Below are 27,129 nucleotides of genomic sequence, written 5' to 3' on the forward strand. Positions count from 1 at the left end.
CAACAAATAACTAGACCTATGTTACATGTGTATTTGACTTGTGTACGTTTAACCTGGAACCTGTGTAACGTGAATCAAGCTTTTTTTTTAGCCTCAGCTGTGAACATTATTTGCACCTGAGACAAATCCGGTAGATTTTCATTATTTTCATTTTTCAATGTCAACAAACTAGGTCTAATGTTATTGTTTGGATCGATCTAATGTAATTGTACATTTTAACATATCCATGGGAAATCTCGTGTAAAACTGACCCCTGCAGAATTTGCAAGCAAGCCTTTGAAAAGTTGAGATGGTGATTTTATAAACCAAGATAAACAGCTGCACAAGCATTTTCCCACACATTTTAATAAATTACATTTCTTTCTTCTCACTATGCACGTATCCTTTCTTGTTTGAGTTTCAATGTCAGCTAACGTCTTTATCTTAATTCAGAATTTGGCACACCGAAAAAACTCATCAATACCCCCCACGCTCCGAGGCGTCTGGCGGATGAGGCCTGATGTGTGACAGTAGGGCATGAATGATGCAGGAGATTGGGATGTGTGGTGCAAAAGCTTCTTTTTTCCCTTCGCCGGGCAAGTGCCAGTGTGGTGAGGAGGCAGTGAAGAGTGGCCACCAGCTGGCTCCAGCTCTGCCTGCTGTGGCCATATCAGTCGCTCCAGTGGACAACTGTAACTCATTTATTCAACCCCCTTATCTTTGTAAATGAGCATGTGTCACCAGTCACCGTGGTGGGGAGTGAGGGGGCAACTTTCATGAAACAGATACATATGTGGTTTTAGAGCTGATACACTGATTTGGGTTGCTATGGTATAGAAATATCATGATTTTACAGGATTTAACAGTTTTTATTATCAGTATTAATGACCCTTAAAGGAATGACAATGAAAGGATTTTTCTTTTTTAGTTAAACACGTTAGTTTGCATGTTAGCAACAGTGGTGGAAGAAGTATTCGCATACTTTACTTCAGTACAATTACTAATACCACACTGTAAAAGTTACTCTGTTACAAGTAAAAATCCTGTATTGAAAATATTTAGCAAATGTAAGTAGAAAAGTACAGTGACTCGTTAATATACAGTATATACTCTAATAAATGTTTAAAAAAACGTGTTGGTTGACGTGAAGCCCTTTTTAAATATTCTGTATCCAACTGCAAATAATAATAATTTTTATCATGTTTTAATCTGTAGATTATTTTGTCCATTAATGTATAGTGATTGTTTACTTTGTGAACACAACATAAAGACATATGCCGGTCCTGCTGTTATATTACCACCTTGTTGATTGAATGGATTCAATGACATATTCCACAGTTAGACATTAAAACTATGGAGAAAGATCATTTTTACTGTCTGTTTTGCCATGAATCATGTCGGCACGTGGGGGAAAACAGGCGAGACCTTGACTCTCTAGAAGAGCAGCGCCGCTCACGCAGGCAGTGTGGCCCGGGCGTTACACTGAATATTTAAAGCTCCATTTCATGAGGTACTGAATCCTTTTAAGCAACCACATTGCTGCTATTTGAAGGTGTTGAAAACAAAAGATTACTTAAAGTTTGTAACATATGTTGTTTATCCGAGTCCCATGGTTGCACAGCACTTTGACTACTAAACAGATGCAACAAAATACAGGGCCTTTCATATGTGAGGTGCTAGTGAGGCCAGAGAAGTCAGACACTCTGTGGAGGTTGCTCAAACAGGATGTCAACAACTAAAGGAGGAGAGCTCAAAGTTTAGTGTTTATGCAGGCTGCCCCATCAACTCGGCTAAACTAATTACTGGAGGCCTGTGAGTCACACGTCCGCTGCAAGAGGTTTCCTGTCCACCGGAGCTCCCTATCAGCACTGTGTGACTAAACCATGTAAAAACACACTTATAAAAAAACAGCATGCTACTTTAAGGATGCAAATATTTCTCCCAACTCCAAGGTGAATCATATTGAAACACATTAATTAGTTTGAAAATGTGTCATTTATCTTGCAGGTGGTGTTCCTGGAAATAAATTTTTCGGAGCTTTTGGCATGGACATCGAGAAGTCTCCTTTTAAATTATACACTTGGCATCCTCCTGCTTCTTTTGATAATAGTGTCCAACACATTGTTTATGTTTTCTGTATTATAATCCGTAGCCTTTCCAAGAAGGGCTTGTGATATGCAGCAATTAGGCTGGCTGCAAAGCAGAACCTACATTTTTCAGTCCAGAAGGCAGCGTTTAAAGTCTGTACAGTTTCTTCCTTTGTATTAAGAGATATTTTCATAGATCTGTAGTTAGAAATAAGTCCATGCTCTAACTGGAGGATTATGTAAAATATCGTGATAAACACTTTTCTGAAACCAATTTAAAAATCATAAATCATATATATGGGTGATTCTCTTCATATAAGACACAGATCCAAAATAAAGTATAAGTAACTCTCGCTGCTTCAGATAAGTGTGGGCAGCAGGCAAATACCAGCTCAACACTTGACCAACTACGGCGTTCTCCCACTCGCTCCAGTGCTCAAGCTGCGGCGGCGACTTTGCCTGACAGCAAAGGAAAGACTTCCCGATCAATTAATTCAAACTAAACCCACGTAGTCCTGCTGTCTGGCTTTAAAATGTGGGCATCTGCCTGTGACATGCCTTATCAATAATTGTGGGAATGTCCTTTTGTGTAAGACCCTGGCAGTTGTCAAAGCACTTTCCATCCTTGGACCTGTGTCTCAGCAGAGCTATAAATAACTGGCCTCTAAAACTTCACTCAGGCCCGGCTCATTAGAGGCAGACATTACACAGAAATAATGGCCACAAGACTCGGGTATTATAATGAAGCCAGAATGAAAGCTGCCTTAACACAGAGAGGTAGACGTAAGCACACACATTATTGGACACAAAGTTATTTCAAAAGAAGAAGTAAATTGTCAAAACTGTGTATGAAATAAAATATTCCATTTCTTAAAAGTTGAATTGGAAAACTTACATGATTAGCTTTCAGGATATGACTCAGTAACTGGGCCAGAAGGAGCCCCCACCCCCCCCCACCCCCAGTCTCTGTAGCCGAGTGCCTGATGAGCTTTGCCAAAAGTGAGATTTAGCACAGGGCATCTATGCACATCCTCCATGAATAACAGCGCAGTAAAGGATTGCTTTTTAAAAAGAGAAGGGAACAGCAATCACTGTCCAGCGCCTGTTCCTGCTCATACATATGAGTGGTGATTTCCATGTGACCACGCCAGCTAGAGCCCAGTATCGCTCATTAATGCCCTGGCTCCTCATTACTGTCTCCTCACACTTTTGAAAGACTCATTACCTGCATAATGGAATAGTGCTTGGAACAGTCAGACCTTTCCTTGGTGTGAATTAATCACCTATACGCGCAGACAAAAAGGGAATTCTCACATTAAATATTAAGAAACTTCCACTTTTCCGAACTTCTAAGAGGTACAGTTTCTTGAGGAGCACAGCCGAGGACACAGCAGTGGTATCATCGAAGGCTGCCCTTATGCCTTTCATGTGTCAGCAGGGCCACTGTGGAAAAAAAAAGAAAAGCAAGGAAGAAGACAGAGATATACTTACAGTTGACTGTGACTTTTACTGTTTTGGTGTCAGGAGAGGCGATGTCATTTAAAGCGCTGCATTCGTAGTCTCCAGCCTGGTCCCTTGTGATGCTAGTGATGTTAAGATATTCGCCACTGTCATACTTCTTGGCTGGAAATAGAAAAATGGAGACAGAGTACTTACACCGTGTCTACAAAGAATACAAACACAGCACACATACACATTTACACACACTCGGTATATATATATATAAATACTATTGTTTTATTTTTTTCCCTGAGTGGAGAGCCCTCACTTGTTGTAAATAGCTTTCAATTTTAAGTCTGATTAGAATATACAATGCGATTAGGTATTGAACTGAACCCCTGATTACCCTCCGAAACAATCCACTCAGACTGATATGATGGCAGTAAACACAATGGGGGTGTATTTCCAGTCATCCGCTCATCATTTGCTCAACTCCACACCTCGCTCTCAGAGCTACTTCCTGGAAGACAGACACATTTAAGGGCTCAATGCACATGTCAGTGCTCTACAGTTAGCTAGTGGTGCCAGAAACGCAGGAGCAGCACAGCAACATGACTGGCATATTGGCAGGGGCGGAGAACCACCTCAAAAGTTGGAGGGAGCACAAACCCACACAAACATGTCCACTCAAATGGAGAAAAACATTTAAAACACTCAGTTAGTGGTAACAGATGAGCAGTCTACCTCAATTTGTGCAAATGTGTTTATTTTAGAAACTGAATAAAATAAATGGGAAGAACCACTGGTGAAATATAATATAAGGTCCAGCATAATTCAGCCAGAATAATCAGGAATATGTATAATACGAATGGCAACTAATTGCAAATGGAATATATCGCCTTATATCTGATTAATGTAAATGTGCTGGTTCCAGGTTGTGTCAGCAATTGACAAAAACGTCTGTAGAAAAAAAATGACACAATTTTAATTCAGTCATTTATTAAATACTCCCTGGTCCTACCATCTCAGTAATGAACTGAATTGGCTCCATTTTAACAATAAAAGTGCTTGATCTAATGCGAATGGTGCAAGTGCCTTTGGGGCAAGTCCAAATCCACTTGAGTTAGTTTAACAGTAGAAAAATGTTATCCTTGAGGGATGCTATTATATTGGATTTGCCAGGTAGTAAGTGGGAACGCTTGGTTGCAGAGGAAACGTTCTACTTTGCACACAAGCAAACCATCTGTCTGTGTGTAACAAGGAGTGTGCATCACCTATGAGGGTGCAAATTGCCATCTTGATAAAGTCCCCTTGATAAAACACTGATTCTGTACCACAGTTTTGTTGCTCTTAAGAACAAATGGTTTCCACTGCCTCCTCATAGCAACACACCAACAATGCATCTGACCGCACATTATTTTAAGACCAACACGTTTAGATGAACAGCGTGGATGCTGGATGGGAAAATAACAACTGCGTCAGTCTGACACGTCACCTTGGCACCGCTCTGCGTCAGGTGTCTGATTATGTAAGAATTTTGACTGTTGATAATAAGAAACCCCATTTTGGGTTACGCAAATTCATTACAAGCATTTTTCATGTAGATTAAATGAAACATGATTAATCAATATTGAAAAAAATATCAATTAAACTATCTTTTTCACATATTTACGCAGAATAAAGCCCTGAGTGGCATTTGGTTATGTGCCTGAGTAAAGTAATGACCTACAAGGCATCTGTATTTATCATTGACAAGTTGATACGGTTTTGTAACAAATGGTTATAGGATCTCAGCAGGCAGCAGCGTGTACGTAAACAATGGCAGATTCTCCCCCTGCCAGACTCGAATTATTTCCGACCCAGCGGTGCTCAGCAGGGAATCTATTTATATACAACTTTTCAGGGTGGTAATGGTGGTTTGGGATAGAAGATATGTGGATAGATTTTGAAGGCACGGGGAACAAACAGAGTGAACAATCAAGCAAAGCTGAACTCAACATACTGTTCAGAAAACCATAGAGATCCGACACTGACGAAGCAATATATCACATCACAGGAGCCGGAATAAAAACAACCCATGCTTCAGGAGTGGAAATGCTGCCACTCTGCGCTGCCAGTCTCCTCTCAAAGTGAGCTGGATTCTTATATAATGTCACTTTCTTATTCTGCCACACTGGCACCTTTTTATCTGCTAACTACGATGTCATAAAACTTGAAACCCAAGGCTCTGTGGATAATGAGCTTTCCTGTCTCTTCTCACTCTGTTGTGGTGGCAACAATGGAGTCCAAGAGTCTTGGCAAAGATATTAGTGGCTTCACAAACAGCATAGGAAAAGAACATGTTTGAAAAAAAAAAGACGGATCCATAAACAAGCACTGGATCTGTCTCAAAAACAAACAATTTAATATGCCAAGAGTGCACAGAGATGGAGACATAAGACCAAGGGCTCCAGTTCTGTGGCGGTGCAAGACACATGGCCGGGGATTGAACCAGTGAAAAAGCTGTTTTATTTGGTGCACAGTTTATTTTTAAACTTGATACCACTGGTGTTAAAGAGAATGTGCGGTACAGAGTAAATCAGTCGTGATCACATGGTGCATTGCAAGTTAGAAGCCAAAAATAATAGGCTACATAAGCGGTTTTCATCTATAAATATGATCAAAAAATAAAACAACACATTTAATTTGAATTCAACTTAAACAGTGTTGTTGATGGTGATAATTAGTGTTGATATAACTTCAATCCAAGAGGTGTTAGTTATGACAGATGCAGAGAGATCACATCTGTTTTTCTGAATAAGTCTGTCTCCTGCTCAACAAAGCTTCCAAACCAGTACCTCTACTTATTTAAAAAGAAACGACATCTTCCTTAAAAATGTGAAAATGGAGTTTGCAAAAAGGAGTTTTTTGAAGGCGGCAGAGAAAAGTGTTTTTCGTACCAGCCTCCTGTCTGTCTCACAGCAATACTGCTGCGAAAGATAACACCGTTCAAAAATATTGTAATCTCATTGGGCCTCATTCACCAACTGTTCTTCAGAAGACATTTCTTCTTAAAACCCACTTACGAGATTCTGACATTCACCAATGTTTACTTATCTGGGATTTGTTCTTATGTAAAAAATGTAATCTACTGAAATTGTTTCAATTCTACAGTTGTATAATACAATTTAAATTATTATAATATTGTATAATTTATTTTGCTTAAAAAAGACAGTTTCACTGCACATTATAAGTTGAAGAGGAGAATATTCAGTGACAAATATAGTCACCCATCTTTAGTTTCTACACACTGGTGTTTATATATTAAATGTTTCACATGTTCCACTGCTTTACTTATACAGCTTTTAGTTAAAACATTACGTCCACAGGTAGCCTATTAATTCTGAAAACCGAGTTTATTTCTGTTCTGAGACGAGAGATGGCTCAGGAGATGCAGCTGCACCACAGCGGGACCTGAACCGGAATATTATTGAAAACATTTTGTCTGAAGCTAGCCCAGCATGTCCGGTCCCGATAGGTCCTGTCAGGCTCAGGCCGAGTATCCACAGATGCTCAGCTGAGGATTAACCTGCAGTGCTGAGTTTCCAATGATGCGCTGCTCCAGCTCAGATAACTCTGTGCACCTTCCTTTTCTTTTTCCTTCCCCCTCTCTCCTCTGTTTGAAAATGTATTTTTCAAATGCGAGATCAAACCATTTTTTTTACATCAGTTATTCGACTTTCTCCAGATACAGCTTTCACTGAATGGGTAACCGTATCCCATGTATTGTTTTTTGTGGTATTTGATATCCACTGCTGACTACAAATTATAAAAACCTTTTTTACGGTTTGAATCCGGGGCGGCGCCGTCTTTAGAATTTCACTCAATCAATTCTGGCTTCTTAAAAGCTATTTTCAGTTACTGTGAGTTCTGTGTGTGCACATGGCTCTGCAGTCTCACGCCCTTATATGGTGAGTCGTTTCCCTGTGCTAATCATGAAAAAGTGACTTTCAACTTACGAACACATGGCATTCATCAATATAAGAACACAGATGCCCATTAATCTGCAGTCTAAGAACGCGTCATGAATCTGACGTAGAGTTTTATTAGAAAACTTCTTAAGAACAAATTTAAGGAAATTCTTAAGGAGATATTGGTGAATGAGGCCGATTATCATTTATTTTTGAGGGAAGCAAAAGAAGTAATGTGGAACCAAATGTGTTTGAAATGCCGCTTTTCACAGTTTTTCCTCTTGGCTTGAAAAGGACACTCAAGTCTGCAGGACATATCACAGTAATATGTTATTATTTTGTTTGTTTATTGTATTTCACATGTTGTGATTGTGAACCATCTCTACATCAGGCTATAACTGTAAGTTCGTATATGTGCCTCGGTGACATAGATGCTTTACAAAAAAGAAAAAAAGAAGCCCACAATGCAAACAAGGTGTTTTGAGGCTCTGGGAGATATGGACTCTCTTTGTCCAAGACTTTGTCAAATAGTAGAATATTTCGTGCACGACAAAGCTACATGAGAAACTTAAAGAACGGGAAACACCCAAAAAACATAATCTGGACACTTTTAATTTAAGTAGTTATATTAACCTGTTTTTTAGGCCTAATTTCAGCATCAGGTGCTGCTATTTAATATCTTTGTGAATGTTAGACAGAGAAGCAGTGATTTGCTCTTGACAGTAAGGTATTGATAATGACTAAATAAGGGATGTTTTGTTTGCAGTTGGTCAAACTGTCATGACACATCTGACGATAACTGTTTAATAACTGTGCTTTGCCCTTTTAAACACATAATCTTAACTTCACATATGAACCTGTGCCATATACCTGACTGTGTGTTTCTTATTGCATAACTGCTTCACAGAAAAGAACAGGATGTCTACAAATGTGTCCATCATGTCCATTGTACATGACAGAGCTAAAATCAGACATATTGATTTTAATGAATGTCGACAACACAGTTTTTAAGGAGTTTTAAACCATTAGTGATTGAACTACTGTGCAGAGTGTCTGGCTTGTTTACGGCAGACGCTGATCAATGCTAGAAATCACAGCACATACACATCAAGGCTATGTCTGCTCTTTTTGCCTTCTCTTGTGAAGTACCTTTTTATGTCTGTGCTAGAAAAGTGCTTTACAAACACATTTTATTCATTTATAGATTTTCTAAAGGGAAAGAAACCCCTGCAGACCATCACAGGACTCATCGTGGTGCCCTGTGTTGACAGGGTTGACCTTTGCACTGCCCTTAATGCACAGCTCCATTGTAATTTATTGTAATAGGGAATAATGATACCCAGTATGCGGATATCCACTGTGTGCACTTAAGTCTTTTACTAAGGCAAGGAAATCAAAAGCACTGAACCATGAGGCCAAGTATGCTTGATGATTCCAATTCCATTCACCAAATGGCAGGATCAAATGCTCTGGTTTCCACAGAAAGGCACGGTGACTTTTTCACCTCTTGGGAGATGACCGGTCCCTTACTTGCCACTGGGGGAGTAAAAACTACTGACAGAGGGAAAAAACCTCAGAGAGAGACACATGTGAGGTATCCCTCTCCCAGGATGGACAGAAGTGCAATATATGCTGATTGTAGCTGAACACATAAACAAGAACATGTCTAATAGAAATAGAGGGAGCAGCAATGACAATTGAAATGGACGAGTTATTGCCGGTAAAGGTAGAATGTGTGAGCAGGCATATTGTATATCAAGCAGTCTTGTTGTAATCATAGTCCATGATCAGCGATCACTATCCACCACCACGATCCACAATCCACCATCATGATCCATCACCACTATCCACAGTCAGGATCCACCATCACGATCCACAATCCACTATTAGGGTCCATGATCATCTGCCACCACGATCCACTATCACGATCTGATTCACAAGGCATCGCCATGATCTATGGTCCACCATCACAATCTACGATGTGGTTGTGTAAGAATCACAGGATGAAAATGGAGGCTTTCCAACATTATTTCTCTGCCTCTATTTTTGTACTCAGTTTGACCTGAAATTGGGGTGATGTCTCCACCTGCTCAGATGACCCCTATTGGGAAATGTAAGAGCAAAGGATAATTTTCTTGGCTTTAGTCTGCGGTGCGCACACAGAACTCTTTTCAAGTGGAAAGTAGCTTATCAGATTTTGAGCTTTGTTTGATACAGTCCAATTATCTAAATCAGTTAATGCATAATTAACTGGATTAAAGCACTCTTTATTATTTTGTGTATTAAGATTGATAGAGCATTCATCTTTTATACGGGCTATAAAAACATACAATACATTTTCTTACTTTCATCTATACTTATTTTTAAGATGAATAACATCCTTTCCTTGTAGTTGACTGAACACTTGTGAGTATTAGATACTGGATGCAGATACTATTGATTTAATTTCTCACAGACACCAGGATCTATTGAGACTCACATCTGCACTAAATCTAAACCTTGTTTTATGAAGGAAGTGCGCCCCACCAAGCTTTCATGATAAGATAGCAGGTACAAAATCGGTCACCTCTGCTTGGTTGACCACACGACACAAAAAGCAACAGACTGATTTTTTGTTGCCTCTGGCTAAGTGGTTTGAAAATGAGAACCCTGCATTTGAATCGATAATGACTCCAAACTGTCATCGTGATCTCTTTATCACTGAACAATGAGGAACAGATAAAACATGCAACGAAGACCCGGGATAAGAGAACAAATGTGAATCCTTCACAGCAGGAATGATCTCACGTCAGTGAAGGGATATTCACCATCCTGTTCTATGCTCTACAATTAAGTTTAATCCAGTTAAAACACCAAGACAATGAAGCTGTCTCTGTCTTAATAGTGGGAAACAGCAGTTAGGAAGACATACAACATGTTAAGATGGACCTTCCTTTTTTCACGTTTCCCCAAAGCAGATGTACGACAGCTTCTTTATTTAATGACTCCAGTAAGTCCGGCCAATAAGCCTGCATGTGCAGTACCATCAGAATAAGAACTGGCATTTCTAAAAAGATCACAGCCAACGTTATCTGATCTTTTCTCCACTGCTGTTACATGTCCAAATGTCTCCTATGAAAAAGTGTGACCAATAAATCTAAATGTAAGTTACAATTGTGACAAACCTGTGTGAGTAATAATGACTCCCACATTCAACAGTACCCTATAGTGATATCCACAGGTGGCAGGGAGGCTTCTAATTAAACTGATGGAGCTAAATGTTGTATTCTGCAGGTGCACACAAATGTACACGTAAATTGTAGAGCGCTGTGCCGATGAAAAAAAAACAACAACCTTCGAATGGCATTTCTCAGATACGCAACAATCAAGCCACATTGTCAAAATGCAATAGGATGAGATTAAAACATCCTCCAGAAGACGAGAAATGTCCACACACCAACATTAGGTAACGCTGACGGCACACGCCCTTTATCAGACTGGGCTTGAAACATAACCTACCTGGGAGACCTTTCTCGTCTCATGGTTTTCGTCACTTCTATCCAGCACCTAGTGTTGATCAAGTTTGGATGTGTGTGTTTTTGTATACAGTTTTTTCCCCTGACTGCTGCTGCTGGCCTCATCAACAAGGCCTGGGACCCTATCACTGGACTGCACCGATGTCCCTGCCTGTGACTGTGACACTTTGACACCTCCTGTGGCAAATAACGGACTAACTGTACTTTGCACCATCCAGGCTCTAGTGTTTACCCACAACGTATTGCACAATACCTCCCCTGGTGCTTATAGTATAATTTATATATTACATTTTGTTTCTTATTTTTATATTTTTTATATTTGTACTTGCACAAATACACCACAGCGAATTCCTTGTATGTGTAAACCTGATTCAGATTTTCTAGATAAAACATTGAATATATCATTTTTGCAAAACCCTGATGATGACACCAACACATTGTGCTCTTACGTTCCACATCCCTGTTTCTGACAATCGTCTAATGTTTGTTTTCGAAGCTGTGCAGAAGCATCTTCCTGCCCCCTGAAGGTTGTAACTTTGCTAATAACCACAAAATCCACACATTTGTTAATGGAACATGACTGAATCTGTTTAAACAGTAATTGTCCCTCTGAACTGCTGCGAATAACTAATAATAACACTGAAATTTCACTGCAAATTTCTTCAACGATGATGGAAAAGACAATCTGTGCAGTCAGTTTAAGGTGGTAAATGATTAACCATTGCAATGTGTGACTGGTTAGCAGAACATTATCAGCCAAAATGTACTTCTGCAACAAACATGTCTTGCATCGATGTCAAGTACAGGTCAGTGAAGCAGAGCGCATTGTACAATGAGGGCCTGACCTCCCGCTGAGCAATTTAGATTTTGAATAGAGGGAAAATTGCTGATATGCCTTACTCTTAAATTTTTGTGTCTGTGCTGCCAAATCAATTTTCACACCGACGCCAAATTCTGCTGCTAAGCCGAAACGGAGATGCCAAAGATAGTCCCAATTGGACAAAGCGATGATTAGATAAACTGTGTGAGGATACGATGCAAAAATGTTTCGCAAAACCAAGAACTGCAGCCAAATACATAGAAAATACCACAGCGTTTAGGCAAAGGGGCCACAGGGGAAACAAAGTTTACTGGCGAGTGAAAAGTTAAGAGTTTGGGACTAAATGTCGGCTTAAATTTGGATCAATATGGTGGCAGAGGGAATATTGTTTTGACCCCAGAATGTGTTTCTAGAAATGTGTATTTTATTGATTCCTTCCTGCCATTTAAGATGAAGTTTAGCTGGTGACTAAGACAGTACTGTAACACAAATACTGACTCACAACAGATTTCATTTGTGATTTTATTCTGATCAGCAGGGGTAATACTGTTTTTGCTCATATATTCTTCTAAATGCAAAAAATGTAGGAGGGGTTTCAAAGCAGTCTCAAATTTGAACAAATAGCTACAACCCCTCTGAGACTAATGGGGAAATTTCCATTAAAAAAATTAAATTAGTCTGCAGTCTTACTTGATAAATGAAAGACAATATATTTTGTTCATGCAGGATCTAGTTGCATCATCCCGCCTAGACAGCAAATGGTATTCCTATCGATTGCAGCCGGAAGGGGGCTTTGCAAAGGTCAGAGAGGCCATTAAACAAGAATTGCATCCTTGATTTATACTTTGAAGAACATTATATATCGAGTGCTAAACCTTGACATTACAGTCAACATAAACTGACATCGCAATAGGTATCCTGAATATGAAGAATAAAGGGATAGGTGTCTTTGGGGAGAGAATAACCTGAGCATTGTTGTAAGCAATGTGAAAACACCAGGGGACCTAACACAAGTGTGTGCTGAGATATATTTATGAAAGTGACGGAGGACCCTCTCACCTGAGGGAGATGTCACTCCAAGCAAATTAAAGAAATCATAGCAAGGTTAATTTCACATTCAGTGCCAACGCCGGCTAAGTGCCGTTGCAGTAAGCAATTTCCCACATTGTGTAGGGGAGCTGTGAGTACACTTCCTTCAGGGCTGCAATACACAGATAGGGCAGACATCGCAGAAGAATAAATTATAGCATAGAGCAGCATTTTCTACATCAATTTATCCTTTTAACTCTTGAAAATGGAGAACAACCCACGCTGCCACATTGTGCGCCGCTGCCTCCTGGCCCCAACTCAAGGTGTGGGCCAGAGCTCGGGGTAAAATCACACGGTGTGCAGGGCCTTTCTCAAAAATAGGGTGTTAGTCTGCCTTGATACATAACACCTGCTCTGCTCCCTCAATGTCAATCTGAGGCAGCGAAAAAATCCAGTGAGTGGAACTGGGCCAAAGGAGCCTCAAGTCATTGTCTGATTGCATGTACTGCCACCTCTGTGACCCACGGTATTACCTCACTGTGACTTTCTGTTCTGAAAACGCAGGATGTAGAAGAGTTAATAGATTTATGTGACTGTGATTTTAAAAAATTGCTGCAGCAGAGTAATTAGCTCAGCTTGGCTAAGGGAAATGTGTGATCAGCACCTTTTGATTTGTTTTGTGAATCAGGATTGATGCATAAAGCCATTTGTTGTTTCCAGTAAAAAAAACATATGCCAATATTTGTGAGAGATGTATTTTGTTAACTTAAAAACTGGGCGATATATATTTCACAAAGAAGTTGAAGATGTGGAAAATAAAGACCGAGGTTGATGAGATCCACATTACGCAGGTAGTGGGAGATGAATCCCTCCATCTCAGAGGATTTAAGTTAAAATAACATGAAATACTTTTTCGCTTTTTTACCATTAAATGAGAGCATACTGTGTTCACCAACTGAACAAAGAGTTGACTCTATACCACAGCTCAGCTCAGTTGTGATAAATGTTTAATTAACTGACTTGGCCACCAGAGTGTGGGGAATTGAATCAATCTGTCGAGCTTGGCCAATGCATGAATGCTTGAATACATGAAAGACACTGCAGTAAGTATGCGAATATAAGAACAGACAAAAATAGAGTCTTTAACCATTTTTCATTTACTTTGTGTGTTCAGAATGATTGGCTTTGACAAGATTTGATGAAATGTGAATGGAACAAAAACACATATGGGTAAATCTCATAGCTACAAGGTGAGAAAAAAGAGGCGAGAACAAAAATCTGTCTTCAATGTTGTACTTTTAAAAGCAGAATAACACTGCATGAATACAAAGTTAGTTGCAATCCTTGGATATTTTAGGTCCAAGTTCATTATTTGACTTTTGAAAAACCTCCTTCAGAACAAGGATGAGTGTTAAAGTGTTTTATAAAAGTCGCCGCCTGGAGAGAAATCGTCTACGGCTGCCAATTGCCATTAAATTTGTGTAATGTGGCAGTAACTCAATATCACATTTGAGTTAAAAAAGGTCCACTATTCATCATGTTACAGACACTCCAATAAAGCATGTGCCCATTGAGCACCTCTTTAGTAAGCAATTCTCAACTCAATAGCTGAATGGGGCCGTGTTCGACACGACTCCTGCGGTTGATATCTAAAATTTGAAATCTGAAATGAGCCAAACTCCTTATCTTTCAGCTCCCATCGTGTGTAAAGCATACTCGTGTGTCGGGTTTACAGAAAACTGGGAGAAAAGGAACCCGGCACCGAATGAGAAATCCCCGCTGAAGAGAACGCCAACAAACTTGCTTAGCATCTCTTAAAGAGCTTCCAAAATGCAGTGCGACATGGCACAAACAACTCAAGGTTTGTAGCAGTGATATAAAGTCAGGCTTGAATTATTCATTGCACTGTTCACATAGGAACTGACTGAGCTACTGTATTCATGCAGTGGCTGTTTTCACTTTAAGACCATGCGAGTTCTGTTGGATCCAGCTTTGAATAAGCTCCAGTACAATGTACATATTGTAGTGAGATGTTGGTGGAGAGGATGCTGCTGCCTGTTTCCTCGGGGTGTGTTTTAGGGAAGATATGCACTCAAATGAAAAGGCAAAAGAAAACATACAGTGTGTCGTTGATAAATGTACAGTGGCTGCTTGTAAAGAGAGAGAAGAATGTGTCCCCGCTGAGTCCCATCACAGGAAACAATCAAATATCTGCTCTCGGATTCTAGTCAGCCTTTTCAAAGGTCACACTTCTATCGCATGGATTCAAATCTCAACGGAAAAAAGCTTATCAAAGCAATTTTGCCCAGCCATTCAGCCATCCAGCCGTCCAGTCAACCAAACCAAACTGGAACACACTATGTTAAAGGATATTTCACCCCCTCCTCTCTCTCTCTCTCTCTCTATCTGTGACCTACGAAAGAGTGGTGAGGAAAGAGTCCTATGTGGGCAGTAACGTCGAAGGCTGACGTGTCACCAGAGCTATCTTAAGCTTTAGGATTAAAGTAACTAGGCATGTCAAGATTTGAGTTAATAACGACAGAGTGGGTTCTGGGTGTTTTACCAACACACTCTGTCTAATGGCGTTCCTCGATTAAATTCAGCTTTTATTTAAACTAGTTAATTCGGAACATTTTTATTGACATCAAAAGCCTGGCTGAGAAGCTGCAGGGTCACAATGATTGCATTGATGCGCACAAACTACAATGTTTCCCATTAGTTGTTTTCAACTGGTGACTCAGCTGCAGGACTGGAACAGTCGGGGGTAAAATCCTGGCTCAAGGGCACATCAACAGTGGTTGATAAGGGGAAGGAGAGCATAAAAGGTTCACTTTGCATATCCAGATCTCACCAGCTGATAAGGGGACTATGGTTTTCCTGTCTTAAGTGCTGATATTGTGCAGCTATCACCCCCAAAACGTCTGAAAACTTTATGGCCAACCAGATTTTTTTTTATATAACTAAACAAAACAACATATTCTTTAAACCCATTAAGCCACAGACATATTTTGGCCCTATTCCTTCTCTTAGTAGCCTGTCAATAAAGATGATCCGTCTGTTACAAGCATTTGCTTCACTTTACATATCTCTCTAATTGGAGAATATGCATTGACTTTATATGCATACACGCTGAGCCAAATTATCGCCTCGATAAACAGCTTATGGCCACACTTCACTGGATGCACACATTTTATTATTAGCTGGCAGTTTGCTGGTTGGCAGGATGGAGAGAGGAGGAAAAATGCAAACACAAAACATTCAGAGTGGGAATAGGAACTTGACAGTCATTCAGGGCAATTTATCATTCTGTCAAACTTCACTTGACTGCCGCAGCAGAACTATCTACAGTGTGAAAAATCCCCAGCCCCAAAATGGCTGAGTGTTGACAAGAGTAAGGCAAGCAAATGAAAGCTGCCATGTAGCCAGCTTTGTCACTTCACAGCCATTTCACCTGCTTGGCCTCCTGTCAATGAAAGTGATTACGCCAACCAAATACAGACAGACGAAATCCCACGAAGAGTTAAATGGATCATGATTTATTTTCGTTTAAGAAATGTGGTTCACGGTTTAATTCATTTAAGAGTCTGTATAATTTTGAAAATATATTATGATGCAAAATGAAAGTTGAAAATTAATTATCCTATTTGTCTGACAAATTGCCTACAAATTCACATATTTTTTGAATAAATCATTAACAAAGTCACTGATACTTGTATATTGAGCAGTGGCCAATGGCCAGGAGAGCTCAATATCATGCAATTTAAGAAAATACATGCAAATTAAGGGAAAAAAAGGGGGTGGGGGGGATTCTCCACAGCACCTAGCAGCATCTCGAATAAAATTGAGGCAAACAGATACAAACAAGCAAATTTTTCCAATTTCACAAGAGGCAATCAAAATAATGTTCGATAGTTTCCTTTGGAGATTTCATTTGTGTTCAACTTGCAAAATTGCATTTCTTAATGGCAGTTATGTATTTTCAAAATGCACAAATTGTCAGTTCCAGTTTATGTCTATTTCTACAAACACTTTTTGAAGAAACATTTACTGACTGCCAAGTAAAAACCAAACTAATCTTGGTTGAAATAACAATCTCCAGGCATTTGAGTTGGCAGGAAACACAGGCAAAACAAATGACTAGACACAGATGATATATGTTTCCCATCTGACTACAACAATAGTTTGTTTTAAAAACTACTTAAAAAGATCATAGTTATAATGATTTTGAATGACCTGTTGGTGTTTTTAGACCCTGTAATTGTGCTATTGGTGTTAATGGAAATCCAGGTACTACACCTCATAATATTTGCCATAATTTGGGTCATTTATTGATAGAACTCACTTTTGGGGTTAGGTTTTTCTTTTCTTCTTTTCTTCTATTGGTCAAATCGGTCTGACTGGCTGTATTTCTACCTGAGATAAATATTTCCATGTGCTGTGATTGCATGTTCAGGTTGCCAGTCCACCGGTGGGAGCAGACTGTTCTGCATATCCAACACATTTAATGGAATTCCATCAATAGGTAATTAGCCTATTACAACCTTTCAGTTGTACCCCGTCCTTTGGACAAATCACCCCACACTACAATAGCCAACTCAAAGATCCCAATTTCAAATGGCTTCTTTTCTGATGTAGTGGGAGACAGTCTGTGATTACATTTAGTCCTGGGCCCTTTCATTTGACCAGCATATCATTTCTTCCCTGGCACACTTCAAAGTGTGGACACTTCAAAGTAGAATGAGTGACTGCCATTTGGACTCTGCGGATGGCCCTTTTGATCATCTTCTGAAAACTCCCCCAATGCAATCAGGGCTAGCTCGCCAGAGAGGAGGATTTGACAGCCATAAGATAAATGCAGTCACCCTCACAGCTATCAGATAAGCACAGCAGGCTCTAATCCATTAATATGAAAATGAGGGAGGACTAGAAGTGGTTGGGTGGGAGTTGTGCAGCAACAGTTAAATGCTTTGGAATGAGTTTTCAAAGGAAGGAATCAGGAATTAAAGCACCTAATGGTGTATGTGTGCCCAAACTAGCAAACACCTCAATAAATCATAATGATAACAGTCAAGGTATTCTTCGATTAACCACCTTAAATAACTACAAACTGCCAAAGCAAATTGAAGAGCTCCCTGCAGTGATGATAGCCACACATTTTATTCTATAACTGGTCAATAGTCGTCAACACGTTTGAGTTAGTGGCAGACAGATGACAGGTTTTTTAACATGGGATTGAGCAGTCTATGTACAGTATATACCTGAACTGTGGGTTACGTATATTAATGTGGTCAATAGATTTAGAAACATCAGTAGCTGTTTATTAAAAACTAACAATAAGATACTGGCACATTTCATGCAATTATATCATTGTAAACCTTGCTCCATGTATACCTTAAGTCTGGCTAAGGTTGACTGGAAGGACATGTGATATATAGGCATAAACGAGCATTTCCCTTATCTCACCACTGTATCTCTGCAGCTATTTTTGCAGCGGAGGAGAGACTGGTGGTCGTATTCATAACTGATAACACAGAGAAACAATAAATCAGCTTCTGCTACAGCCTTTAAATACATGGAGCTAAACGGCCATGCCACTGCAAGACCCCACTGACTATTTACTCAGGTCTTACCCCCTCCATATCCCTCTATGTTCACTTGAATACATTATTACGCCAACCCCCCACAACCCTGGATATATCCAACCACATCCATCTCTCGCTGCATCCCTTCCCCCCCTCCATCCCTTCATCTCCAACATAACTAACAGTACTCTCTCCTTCTCATTCTAATACCTATTGATCCCCTCCGTGGCTCCTCATTTCCTCTCTCAATTCATCCATCCATCTGTCTGTCGGTCTATTTATTCATCCACCCATTCATTAGCATAAGTATAAGAGAGGTGAAGTGAACTCACCTAATGGGGTTATATGTCTCCAGGAAAGGGTTGGTTCAGGTTTCCCACTGGCTGTGCAGATGAGCGACACATTGCTGCCCTCGTTTACCGTGATGTCGGACGAAATGTCATATATCTTGGGAGGAACTAGAAGGGAAGAGAAAAATAATACAGAAACAAGATTAACATTTCATATCCGCAACATCCTGTTCTTTCACCGGTATCATCTATATGTAATATTAGATAAGTGGGAAGGAAGGTAAAATGGATGTCTTGCAATGAGAAAACATAGTGAACCATCACGCTAGTAAAAATATTCATACTCAGGTTGCAGTATGTATAACCAAAACAGGGTTTCTTTTTAACAGTCTGACAGTAAAATACTGGTTAGGCTAACAAGCCAACTAGCGAGAAAACTTACCACCACTCCCTGCTCCAACCCTGTGTCGAATACGTTTTTCATTTATACCAATTTGTCACGACAGATATGTCATGATAATATGAGGAAAAATGTAATTAATTCAACAAAACCAGAGCGATATATATTGCTGACACTATGGCTAATGTAGCTTCCTGGTAGATATTACTAAGCCTGTATTTCCAGGATGTGTTTAGTCAGTCAGTCACTAAGTTAGTCAACCACATACAAGTGAAACATTTATCAGGCACACAACTTCTTAAACAACTCTCGACACAAATAACTTTATCTTGTCCAAGGCTCTACAAATAAAATCACTCATGCAGAAAATCTCATCAGAATTGAAGGACATTTCACTCAAAAGAGTCGCTCTTAAATCACCATTAAATGAGCAATAAAACATGAAATGAACTTCATCTTCAATCTCACCTAAATTGCATTGCAAACAAAGTGAGTTCTCCTCAGGGAGACCTGCAGTAAACTTGCCTGTCGCTACAACTTATCGTAATATACCCAAACGTTATTGGGCACACGCAGATCTTTGACATTTGGTTCAATTGAGCTTTACACTGCAGTTGTTTTTCATTGCCCAATATGCTTCTCATTTAGGTTTGTACCACATATCCACAAATCACCCTTCCTCGCACATAAAGAACAATTTGCACTGAGCTTAATGAATACTACACTGTAATCTGTTTTCGCTCAAGTAAAGATTTCACTTAACGAACAGAGGGGTGTCTTTGCAAAATGCCCCAATTAAAGATTGTTCAAGTGAGCTACTCTATAATGAAACAATTCACCTGATAATGAAAGCCCTGAATGCCAAAATCATAAAATAAAACAGGATACACACAAGACCATACAGTTCTTAATAAAACCCTAATAATGAAGGTAAAATCTATCACGAGCAGTGGTCACGCTGTTGACCACAACTATGTTTAATACTTCCCGACAGACCTTGGTACTGTGAGTCAGTCTCGCCCACAAACACTAAAATGTACCCAGTTATTCAACAAACAGCGATTTATAAGAACAAAACTAGACCTTTACAAATCACTCAACAAGAACTGAGGTGTGGGCTGTGATTCATAGGGCTGGAGCCCGGCAACACTTTAGGTGGATTGGAAGCTGTGTCTCGCAAATCCAAAGTAATTCCTTTAAAATGGATATTTTTGCAAAAGAAAAGTAAAGTTCTTTTTTCGATGAGGGCAGCTCATCAACAGTCCCTGCTGGACATCACTTACAATCATAATTTGCAAGTTTCTGGCCACTTAAATCCTCTTGGAGCTTTGATGTTAAAAGCTTCAGTACTTAGGCTGCGGAAAACACACAGACACACAAGCAGCCACCCACAAAGGCAGTTAAACACATTTAAATAAGTGCATGTGCAGTCATATGAGTGCGCGCGGACACACACACACACACACACACACACACACACACACACACACACACACACACACACACACACACACACACACACACACACACACACTTAAACACAGGATACACACACAGGCTTATGAGACACTATATTAATCGGTAAGATTTGAATCTCTGAGGGAGCTTTTCTGCAGTGGACTGTGTTATACAGTAATGGCTTCTCAGTCGTCCGGGGCTTCCAACTATTCCCCCTTTGATCCCTCCTGATGCCGGGTGAAAAACGAACAAAAGAAAAAGTTGATTCAACAATTTCCAGAGTTCCACTTTGGATCCACCCAAACACTTTCTGGAGTCACGTGGCCTCTTTTGTCACTGAGCTCTGTCCAGTGCAGCTGCAGCCACTCTCACTTGCTTTGACCAACAACACAGATGATGTATTGTGAAAGGCATAAATAATGACAACATCTACCATATGTATAGCACTGATTAATTACCTCCGGTTTGTTTGTCTGTTACTTTACAGCAATAAATCAAAACTGCAGAACAGATTACCACGGAACTTAGTGGACGGATGTATGTTGGGCAAGGGGCAGATCCAGGCAGTGTTGTGCCAGTTCACACTTAAAATGAACTAGTCCACGTTCATTTGTTCCATTTTCTATTGGAATGATTTAGGTGAGAAACTTACGATCACGTCTTTAGTTATTAATCGATGGTGTCGGATCATGTCTGAATTTCGCTCTAGTCACCTTTAACACTGAGTCCTGCTGTTCACGTCACGTCTCGTGTTGTACCGAGCACGACATGTTGACGAGTCATTTTTCATTCTGTTTAAATGCAGTCTCATAAACTCTGGAGCGAATCAATCAAACACTAAGTTACTTCATGTACTGATCAGGTCCTGATAACTAGTGATGAGTGTTTATTAGTTAAAGTGAGAGCAGGGGGTGACCGTGAACATCGCTGCGATTGCTGTACGGTTACAAATAGGGTTAGAAACCTGTAAATATCACCAATGTGTAGCTGAGAAAACGTTATGTGGCCTCAGCAATAAGGCTTGCATTAATTTAAGGGGCATATTATACTATTGGGCCTTGGCGGAGGTATGCGCTCTAATATATAATATGTAATCACTGTTATGTATTACGTGAATCCTCTAGCTCTAATTGTATAGTAAGAGCAAATAGCCTACAGGCAAATACAGGGTAATGCAACATTGAAAGCCATACTCACATAACTGGAACCCTCAAACAATTCAAGTAAAAACTTCTATGATTCAGTTATGGTACCGTTCCAGTATATAGTCACCCAGCATTACACTGGCCCAGTATGATGTGAGGGAGTGGCCCCCAGAAGCCTCTCAGCACTGGAACTTTCAGTTTTCTGGGGGCATAGCCATTCTTTTCGATAAACAGATCTGGATCTAAATGAGATGAAAGTGGTGGACCTTCACTGGGAGACGACCGGAGGTGATGTTGAATCTAGGTTATTGCTTGTCAGACTCTGTGTTTACTTGCTGTAGGACCCCACTGTTGACACATCTCCTCGGTGTCTGATAGCACAAAATTGAAAATGTTGGGGTTGTCTGCTGATCCTATCTCTCCTTGGCAGGGACTGAGAGGTTTTCAAAGGTTCACATGAAGAGTCTTCAGTTTTTTTCAGCACAAGGCTGCTGTGACTCAGTTACTTCACTGCATAACACTGCTCCATCTGAGAATAACAAGCAAGTCCGGGAGAGAGAATCAAAGATCAATACGTCCAATACAGTCAAACTTTTATCATCAGCGGAACTGGGATGTCTGTGAAGAACAGCACTGTATTCACAAGACAATGACCCGTGCTTTTGTTATATGACTTTAACAACTATGGTCGGCTATTCAACATGTGCATGACAACATTTCGCACTTATTACAATCTAGTTTCATAATTATCCCAAAATCGAGCCATAGTATCTAGACACAGTATCTGGCCCCCAGCTGTTGAGCTGTGCACAGTGCTATCTGTCTTGCTTTACTTTAACTTGGCTTTAAATAAATGCGGGTTGTCTCCTATTCCGCGACCAGACCATGAGCTGTTAATTCATTACAACATATATTCTTTAGGAATGGAGTATTTAATTGGGGTTATTTGTAACCTTGTAGCCTGTTTTGCTCGGCTAGTGAGAGTCTTTTTAGATCATCAGCAGCGGGTTTTGAAGGCTGGTGTAACATCTTCGGCTGCCATGGAGGACAAAATTTCATGACATGTGAAAATGAGATCTTAGCGTCTTGCATGGCAGCCTGCTCTCATGCACACCCGAACTACAGGTGCACAGAAAGGGCCGGTACAGAGATCGACAGGGCTGGCAAAAAATTTTTTTGTAAAAATGTAATGGTTCACTGATCCGCGGATGCAAGGGAACCACCATGATTTGTCCCAATGGCGAGTCTGACCATGAACAAGGTACGAAATGTGTTAAACAGCCAAGCATTACAGCAGATGATGAGCTCAAAAATATAGTTTGAAAACCTTTCAGAGAAAATAAATATGAGAGTGTAAAAAGGTCCAAATCACTACAGTAACTATTGAGTCGAATAAATACTGTCATGACAATGGTCCAGAATTGTGTGAAAATGCACAGCTTGAAAAAATATGATTCTGCCATCTGTTGCTCCCAATTAAAAAGTGAAATAAAATAAATAAAGCATCCTAAACAAGTTGAAGTGTTAGTAATGTTGCTAGGTTACAGTGCAGATACATTGCAAGCTGCTGAGGGGCCATCGGATGGACACTTGATATCGAGGCCGGAGGAAGATTCACATTTAGCAAACTCAAACCCATTTGAAATTCTATACGTGCTTAAGAGAACATCGCATTACAAAGTTACAAAAGTTTAAGTGTTCAGTTTATATCTACTTATATGTCTATTGATGTTAAAACCTCTTACCATTCTTTTCTGTGTGAATTATAATTGTTCACAGCATATATGTTTATTTAATGTGTTTGTGTCAGTGGTGTTGTGCAGAGCATCGGGATATTAAGTGAACAAGGACACAATCTTCTGGCACAACCGTCACTAAATGTATTTCACACCAGTGTGATGCAAACACACAAATATGCAAAAAACTTGCATACCTAATTACAGCATTCAACCTTTAGTCACACTGGCTCTGCTGATCATTTTTTATTTCTTGAATGTTATATTTAACTGAAATAGAAAAAAATACACCAGGTTTTATTAGCACTAAAATTATACTCTACATGTGCAGTATATTTGAATGTCAGTGGCAGAATAAGCCCGTTGTTAGTCCCACAACTGCCTCAAGTGCCTCAACTGCCTCATTTTTTTTTTACTTTACTGGAATTGGAGTTTGACGACATGCATTCAGACTGACACACAGTCAAGCAATGTTACACAGACCCAAATATAAAGAGCCAATTTGTTCCACAGCTTGGTCAAAGAATCTCATGGTGCCTGGGTATTGATGTGTTAGATGAGATTCTGTAGAAATTCCTCTTAGTTTCTTTGTCGCTGTTTTCAGACATGCACGGAAGTCTGGACATTTTTCTGAAATTTTCCTGAGGGGATGTCGGGAAAATGTGAGCCCATGTGAGAATACAGCAGAAAAACGTCTGGAAAATTCACAGGGCAGGTTGATGACGTCTCTAACATGTGGCAGGCGTGAAAAGGAAGTGCCACTCAGAACTGCGAAAGACAAGTGATAAGGGCAGAAGCTAGTGTCGATGTGCTGTGAACAAAGACACAGTGCTTTCCTTCTATGTGCCACTTCCTGCCTCCTACATAACCTACTTAGGCTTCACCTGTCACCTTCCCATTGTTGTGAATGTCTGACACAGAGAATCTCCTGCTGTGTTCTTCCAATGTGAAAAACAAAACATATTGCCCCAATTTTCTGGCGTTCATGTATGAAAACAGCTTATGTAAGGTTGAGTATTATGCTAAACAGAACAGAGACAAAACAACGCAAGCCTTCCCTCCATACACACTGTTTTCTTTACGTGCTAATTCATTAAGGATGCCGTGATTGTCATGTTGGCCCATTCCTCTCTAATTTCCCATTCTCCAGCCCTGCGGGCGGTGCTGAGAGTGAGCTGCCTCAGCTGATCCGGGCGGCGTCATCTCCCTCCTGTCGGACACCTCGGGTGAATAAATAAGCCACTAATGACGCCACCTTGAATTACGGAAAAGCTTACAGCTGTGCTATTTAAATGCAAGGGGGTATTCTACAGGAGCTGCGAGGAGGGAAGCACACAATTCCATGAATTCTGACAGACCTCTGCAGGATGACTTGTGCTACCAAATTGCAGAACCTTGTTACTGGCTAAACCTACTTCTATCTAGTTTCCAATTAGAGCGCAGAGGGGTAGCCTGGGCCACTGGTAATGAACGGCAGCTTAGGGAGGTAGAGAAGTCAGGGAGAGCTGAGGGGGAAGGGAGGGAGGGAGGGAGAGAAAAAAAGAATCACCCCATCTCATCTTTTCTAATTCAAATCCTTCATTTGTCCATCATCATAATCCTCCAGTCCAAACACAACACACTGTTATGGTCTTGTTAAACTCCAGATGCTTACTGATCTGAGGACAGATTGTCTTTAATCAACGACGTGTAGCAGTTGGAAATTGGATCAGGGCAGATTTGATGGAAACGGTGAATAAATCCTGAGGAGATCTTTGAATAACTACTTGCATTTCTAAAATTACCCCAAAGCGTTTCCAAACTGCAGGTTGTTAAGAGATGATATTGGTACAGATGGATTATAATGTACCTGTGAAATACATCTGTGTGTGTAGGGCCGAAAATAAACCTCAGTAATGAGACAATAGCCACACAGCTATTTCAAAATGTTTTCTATTCCCTTTCCTCACTGCAGGCAGCAAAGAAGAACCAACTTCCAGTCAGTTAATTAGGTGTCAGACACGGAAGAAAAAACCTAAACAGTGACAGATTATGTTACTCAAAGGGATTACCTCCATTTGTGGTGTCATAAAGCAGGCAGAGGTAGTTTGTAGTGCTTAGCTGTGAAAAAAAAAGTTCATCCAAGTACAGAAATCTGACATAATTGGAAACTTCTTTTCTTGGTGGTAACAAAAACACATATCTTTAACGGCTGGAAAAATCTTGGCCGTCCAATTCAGCGATTTGAGTTTCCTTCAGTGAAGATGGGTGACTTTCTCTGTCACACAACTGTTTCATGGCCCTCAGGCTAAACAAGTTGACTTAATAGAGTCCTGTACAAAAATCTTCAAAAACACATGCAATAAAAGGGAAAAGGATGACCTTTTGGATATAAAATGTGTTCCAGCGACGCCGACAGCGCGGTGCGTGTTTGTGTCTACGCGTGTGCTCACGAGTTTCACCTCCAACATCAGCCGCTGCTCTCTTATAACATTATTAAACATATCAATCCCAATCATTTCGAACAGAAAAACACACACAGCCATGCGCCAATAATAAAAAGCAATAAAAATGTTCAGAGAAAAAGATGTGTTTTCTTTTTCTTTCCATATATTTGAGCCCAGGAGCAATAGAGGAGATGGACTAAGTGCTGGAATGACACGGCCAAGACATAAAACCTCATCAGCCCTTATTGCTTGTCTGTTTTTGGCATCTCTTCATATTCTTAAAATCTCCTTGTGGCTAAGATGTTGGGTGGGTTTAAAAAAATGAACTGAGATGTGAACAGTTGGAGCAGACACCGACCTGCTAAAGACACAAATAGATTCCCAGCAAGTGCACATTAGCTGATGAACATTATTCCATAATGGTATCATTACATATGATGAATCCTGTGATTTAGCTTATTAATGTAGTGCAGGAACTCGCCTCGGGGTCCAATGATTGTGTGGGCACAGTACAGTATAATGTTTTTTGAGATTAAAAAAAAAATGTCTAACGTGCGGTAACACAAGTGCAAACTGTTGCCTTTAACATGGGATTCCTCTGGGGTACCTCCTTTCTGTAGGTGTGACCTAGTTGTTATTTTGGCTGCGTGTCTCAATGAGCACCTACACCTCACTGTATCACTGTAAATGCACCTGGCATACATTTTTGCTGTACAATCTATTGCCATTACTTACGCTGTAACCCTGCAGCGATGCTCTTCTCTCACTTCAGTTCAGTGGCCCAATTTTTTGCTTCAAGGCAGCATTCCTGTGTCTGATGGAAACAGAAATGACCCCAATACTGTGGTAACAATAATAATTTACTGGTGGGGTGATGATAGCTTTGGACAAAAGAGAAAACATTGGACAATTTTACCTCGAGCCTCTAAAATGTCCGGGCAATGTACAGATTTAGCTGCAGTCACATTGTGAAACAGTTTTCATTGTGTCCAAGTTCTCAGTATTTGCTGAAACATCTTATATTGTCAAGAAAAACAGCAGGAAAACTTGACAGTGTGTATGTTTAGACTTATTCAGGGCAGTATGTCAACTGTATGAATCTGTAGAAATCATTTTCTCTATATAATTACAGTAGGTGAGTTCATTAGACTGATCAACAATACAAATAATAAAATATTTCACTGTTAGAAATGCTGGAAACAACCTTTGCATCTGGCAGAAATCAAATGGAAACGATGAGCACAGTTTTTGTTCAACTTGTAATTAGGCGCT

General features: G+C 40.0%; 1 protein-coding gene across 2 annotated transcripts in view; it reads right to left on the bottom strand.

Moving 5' to 3' along the window:
* The window catches only part of negr1 (neuronal growth regulator 1), a 132,182-nt gene that overhangs the window by 51,535 nt on the left and 53,518 nt on the right, over positions 1-27,129 (bottom strand). For both annotated transcript variants that reach the window (XM_035177134.2, XM_035177135.2), the window contains exons 3-4: positions 18,735-18,860; positions 3,558-3,689 (exon numbers count right to left, since the gene is read on the bottom strand). In XM_035177134.2, the coding sequence (XP_035033025.1) occupies positions 3,558-3,689; positions 18,735-18,860 (258 nt within the window). The remainder of the gene's footprint in view (positions 1-3,557; positions 3,690-18,734; positions 18,861-27,129) is intronic.

This window comes from Hippoglossus stenolepis, chromosome 14 (assembly GCF_022539355.2).
Source record: "Hippoglossus stenolepis isolate QCI-W04-F060 chromosome 14, HSTE1.2, whole genome shotgun sequence".
NCBI lineage: Eukaryota > Metazoa > Chordata > Actinopteri > Pleuronectiformes > Pleuronectidae > Hippoglossus > Hippoglossus stenolepis.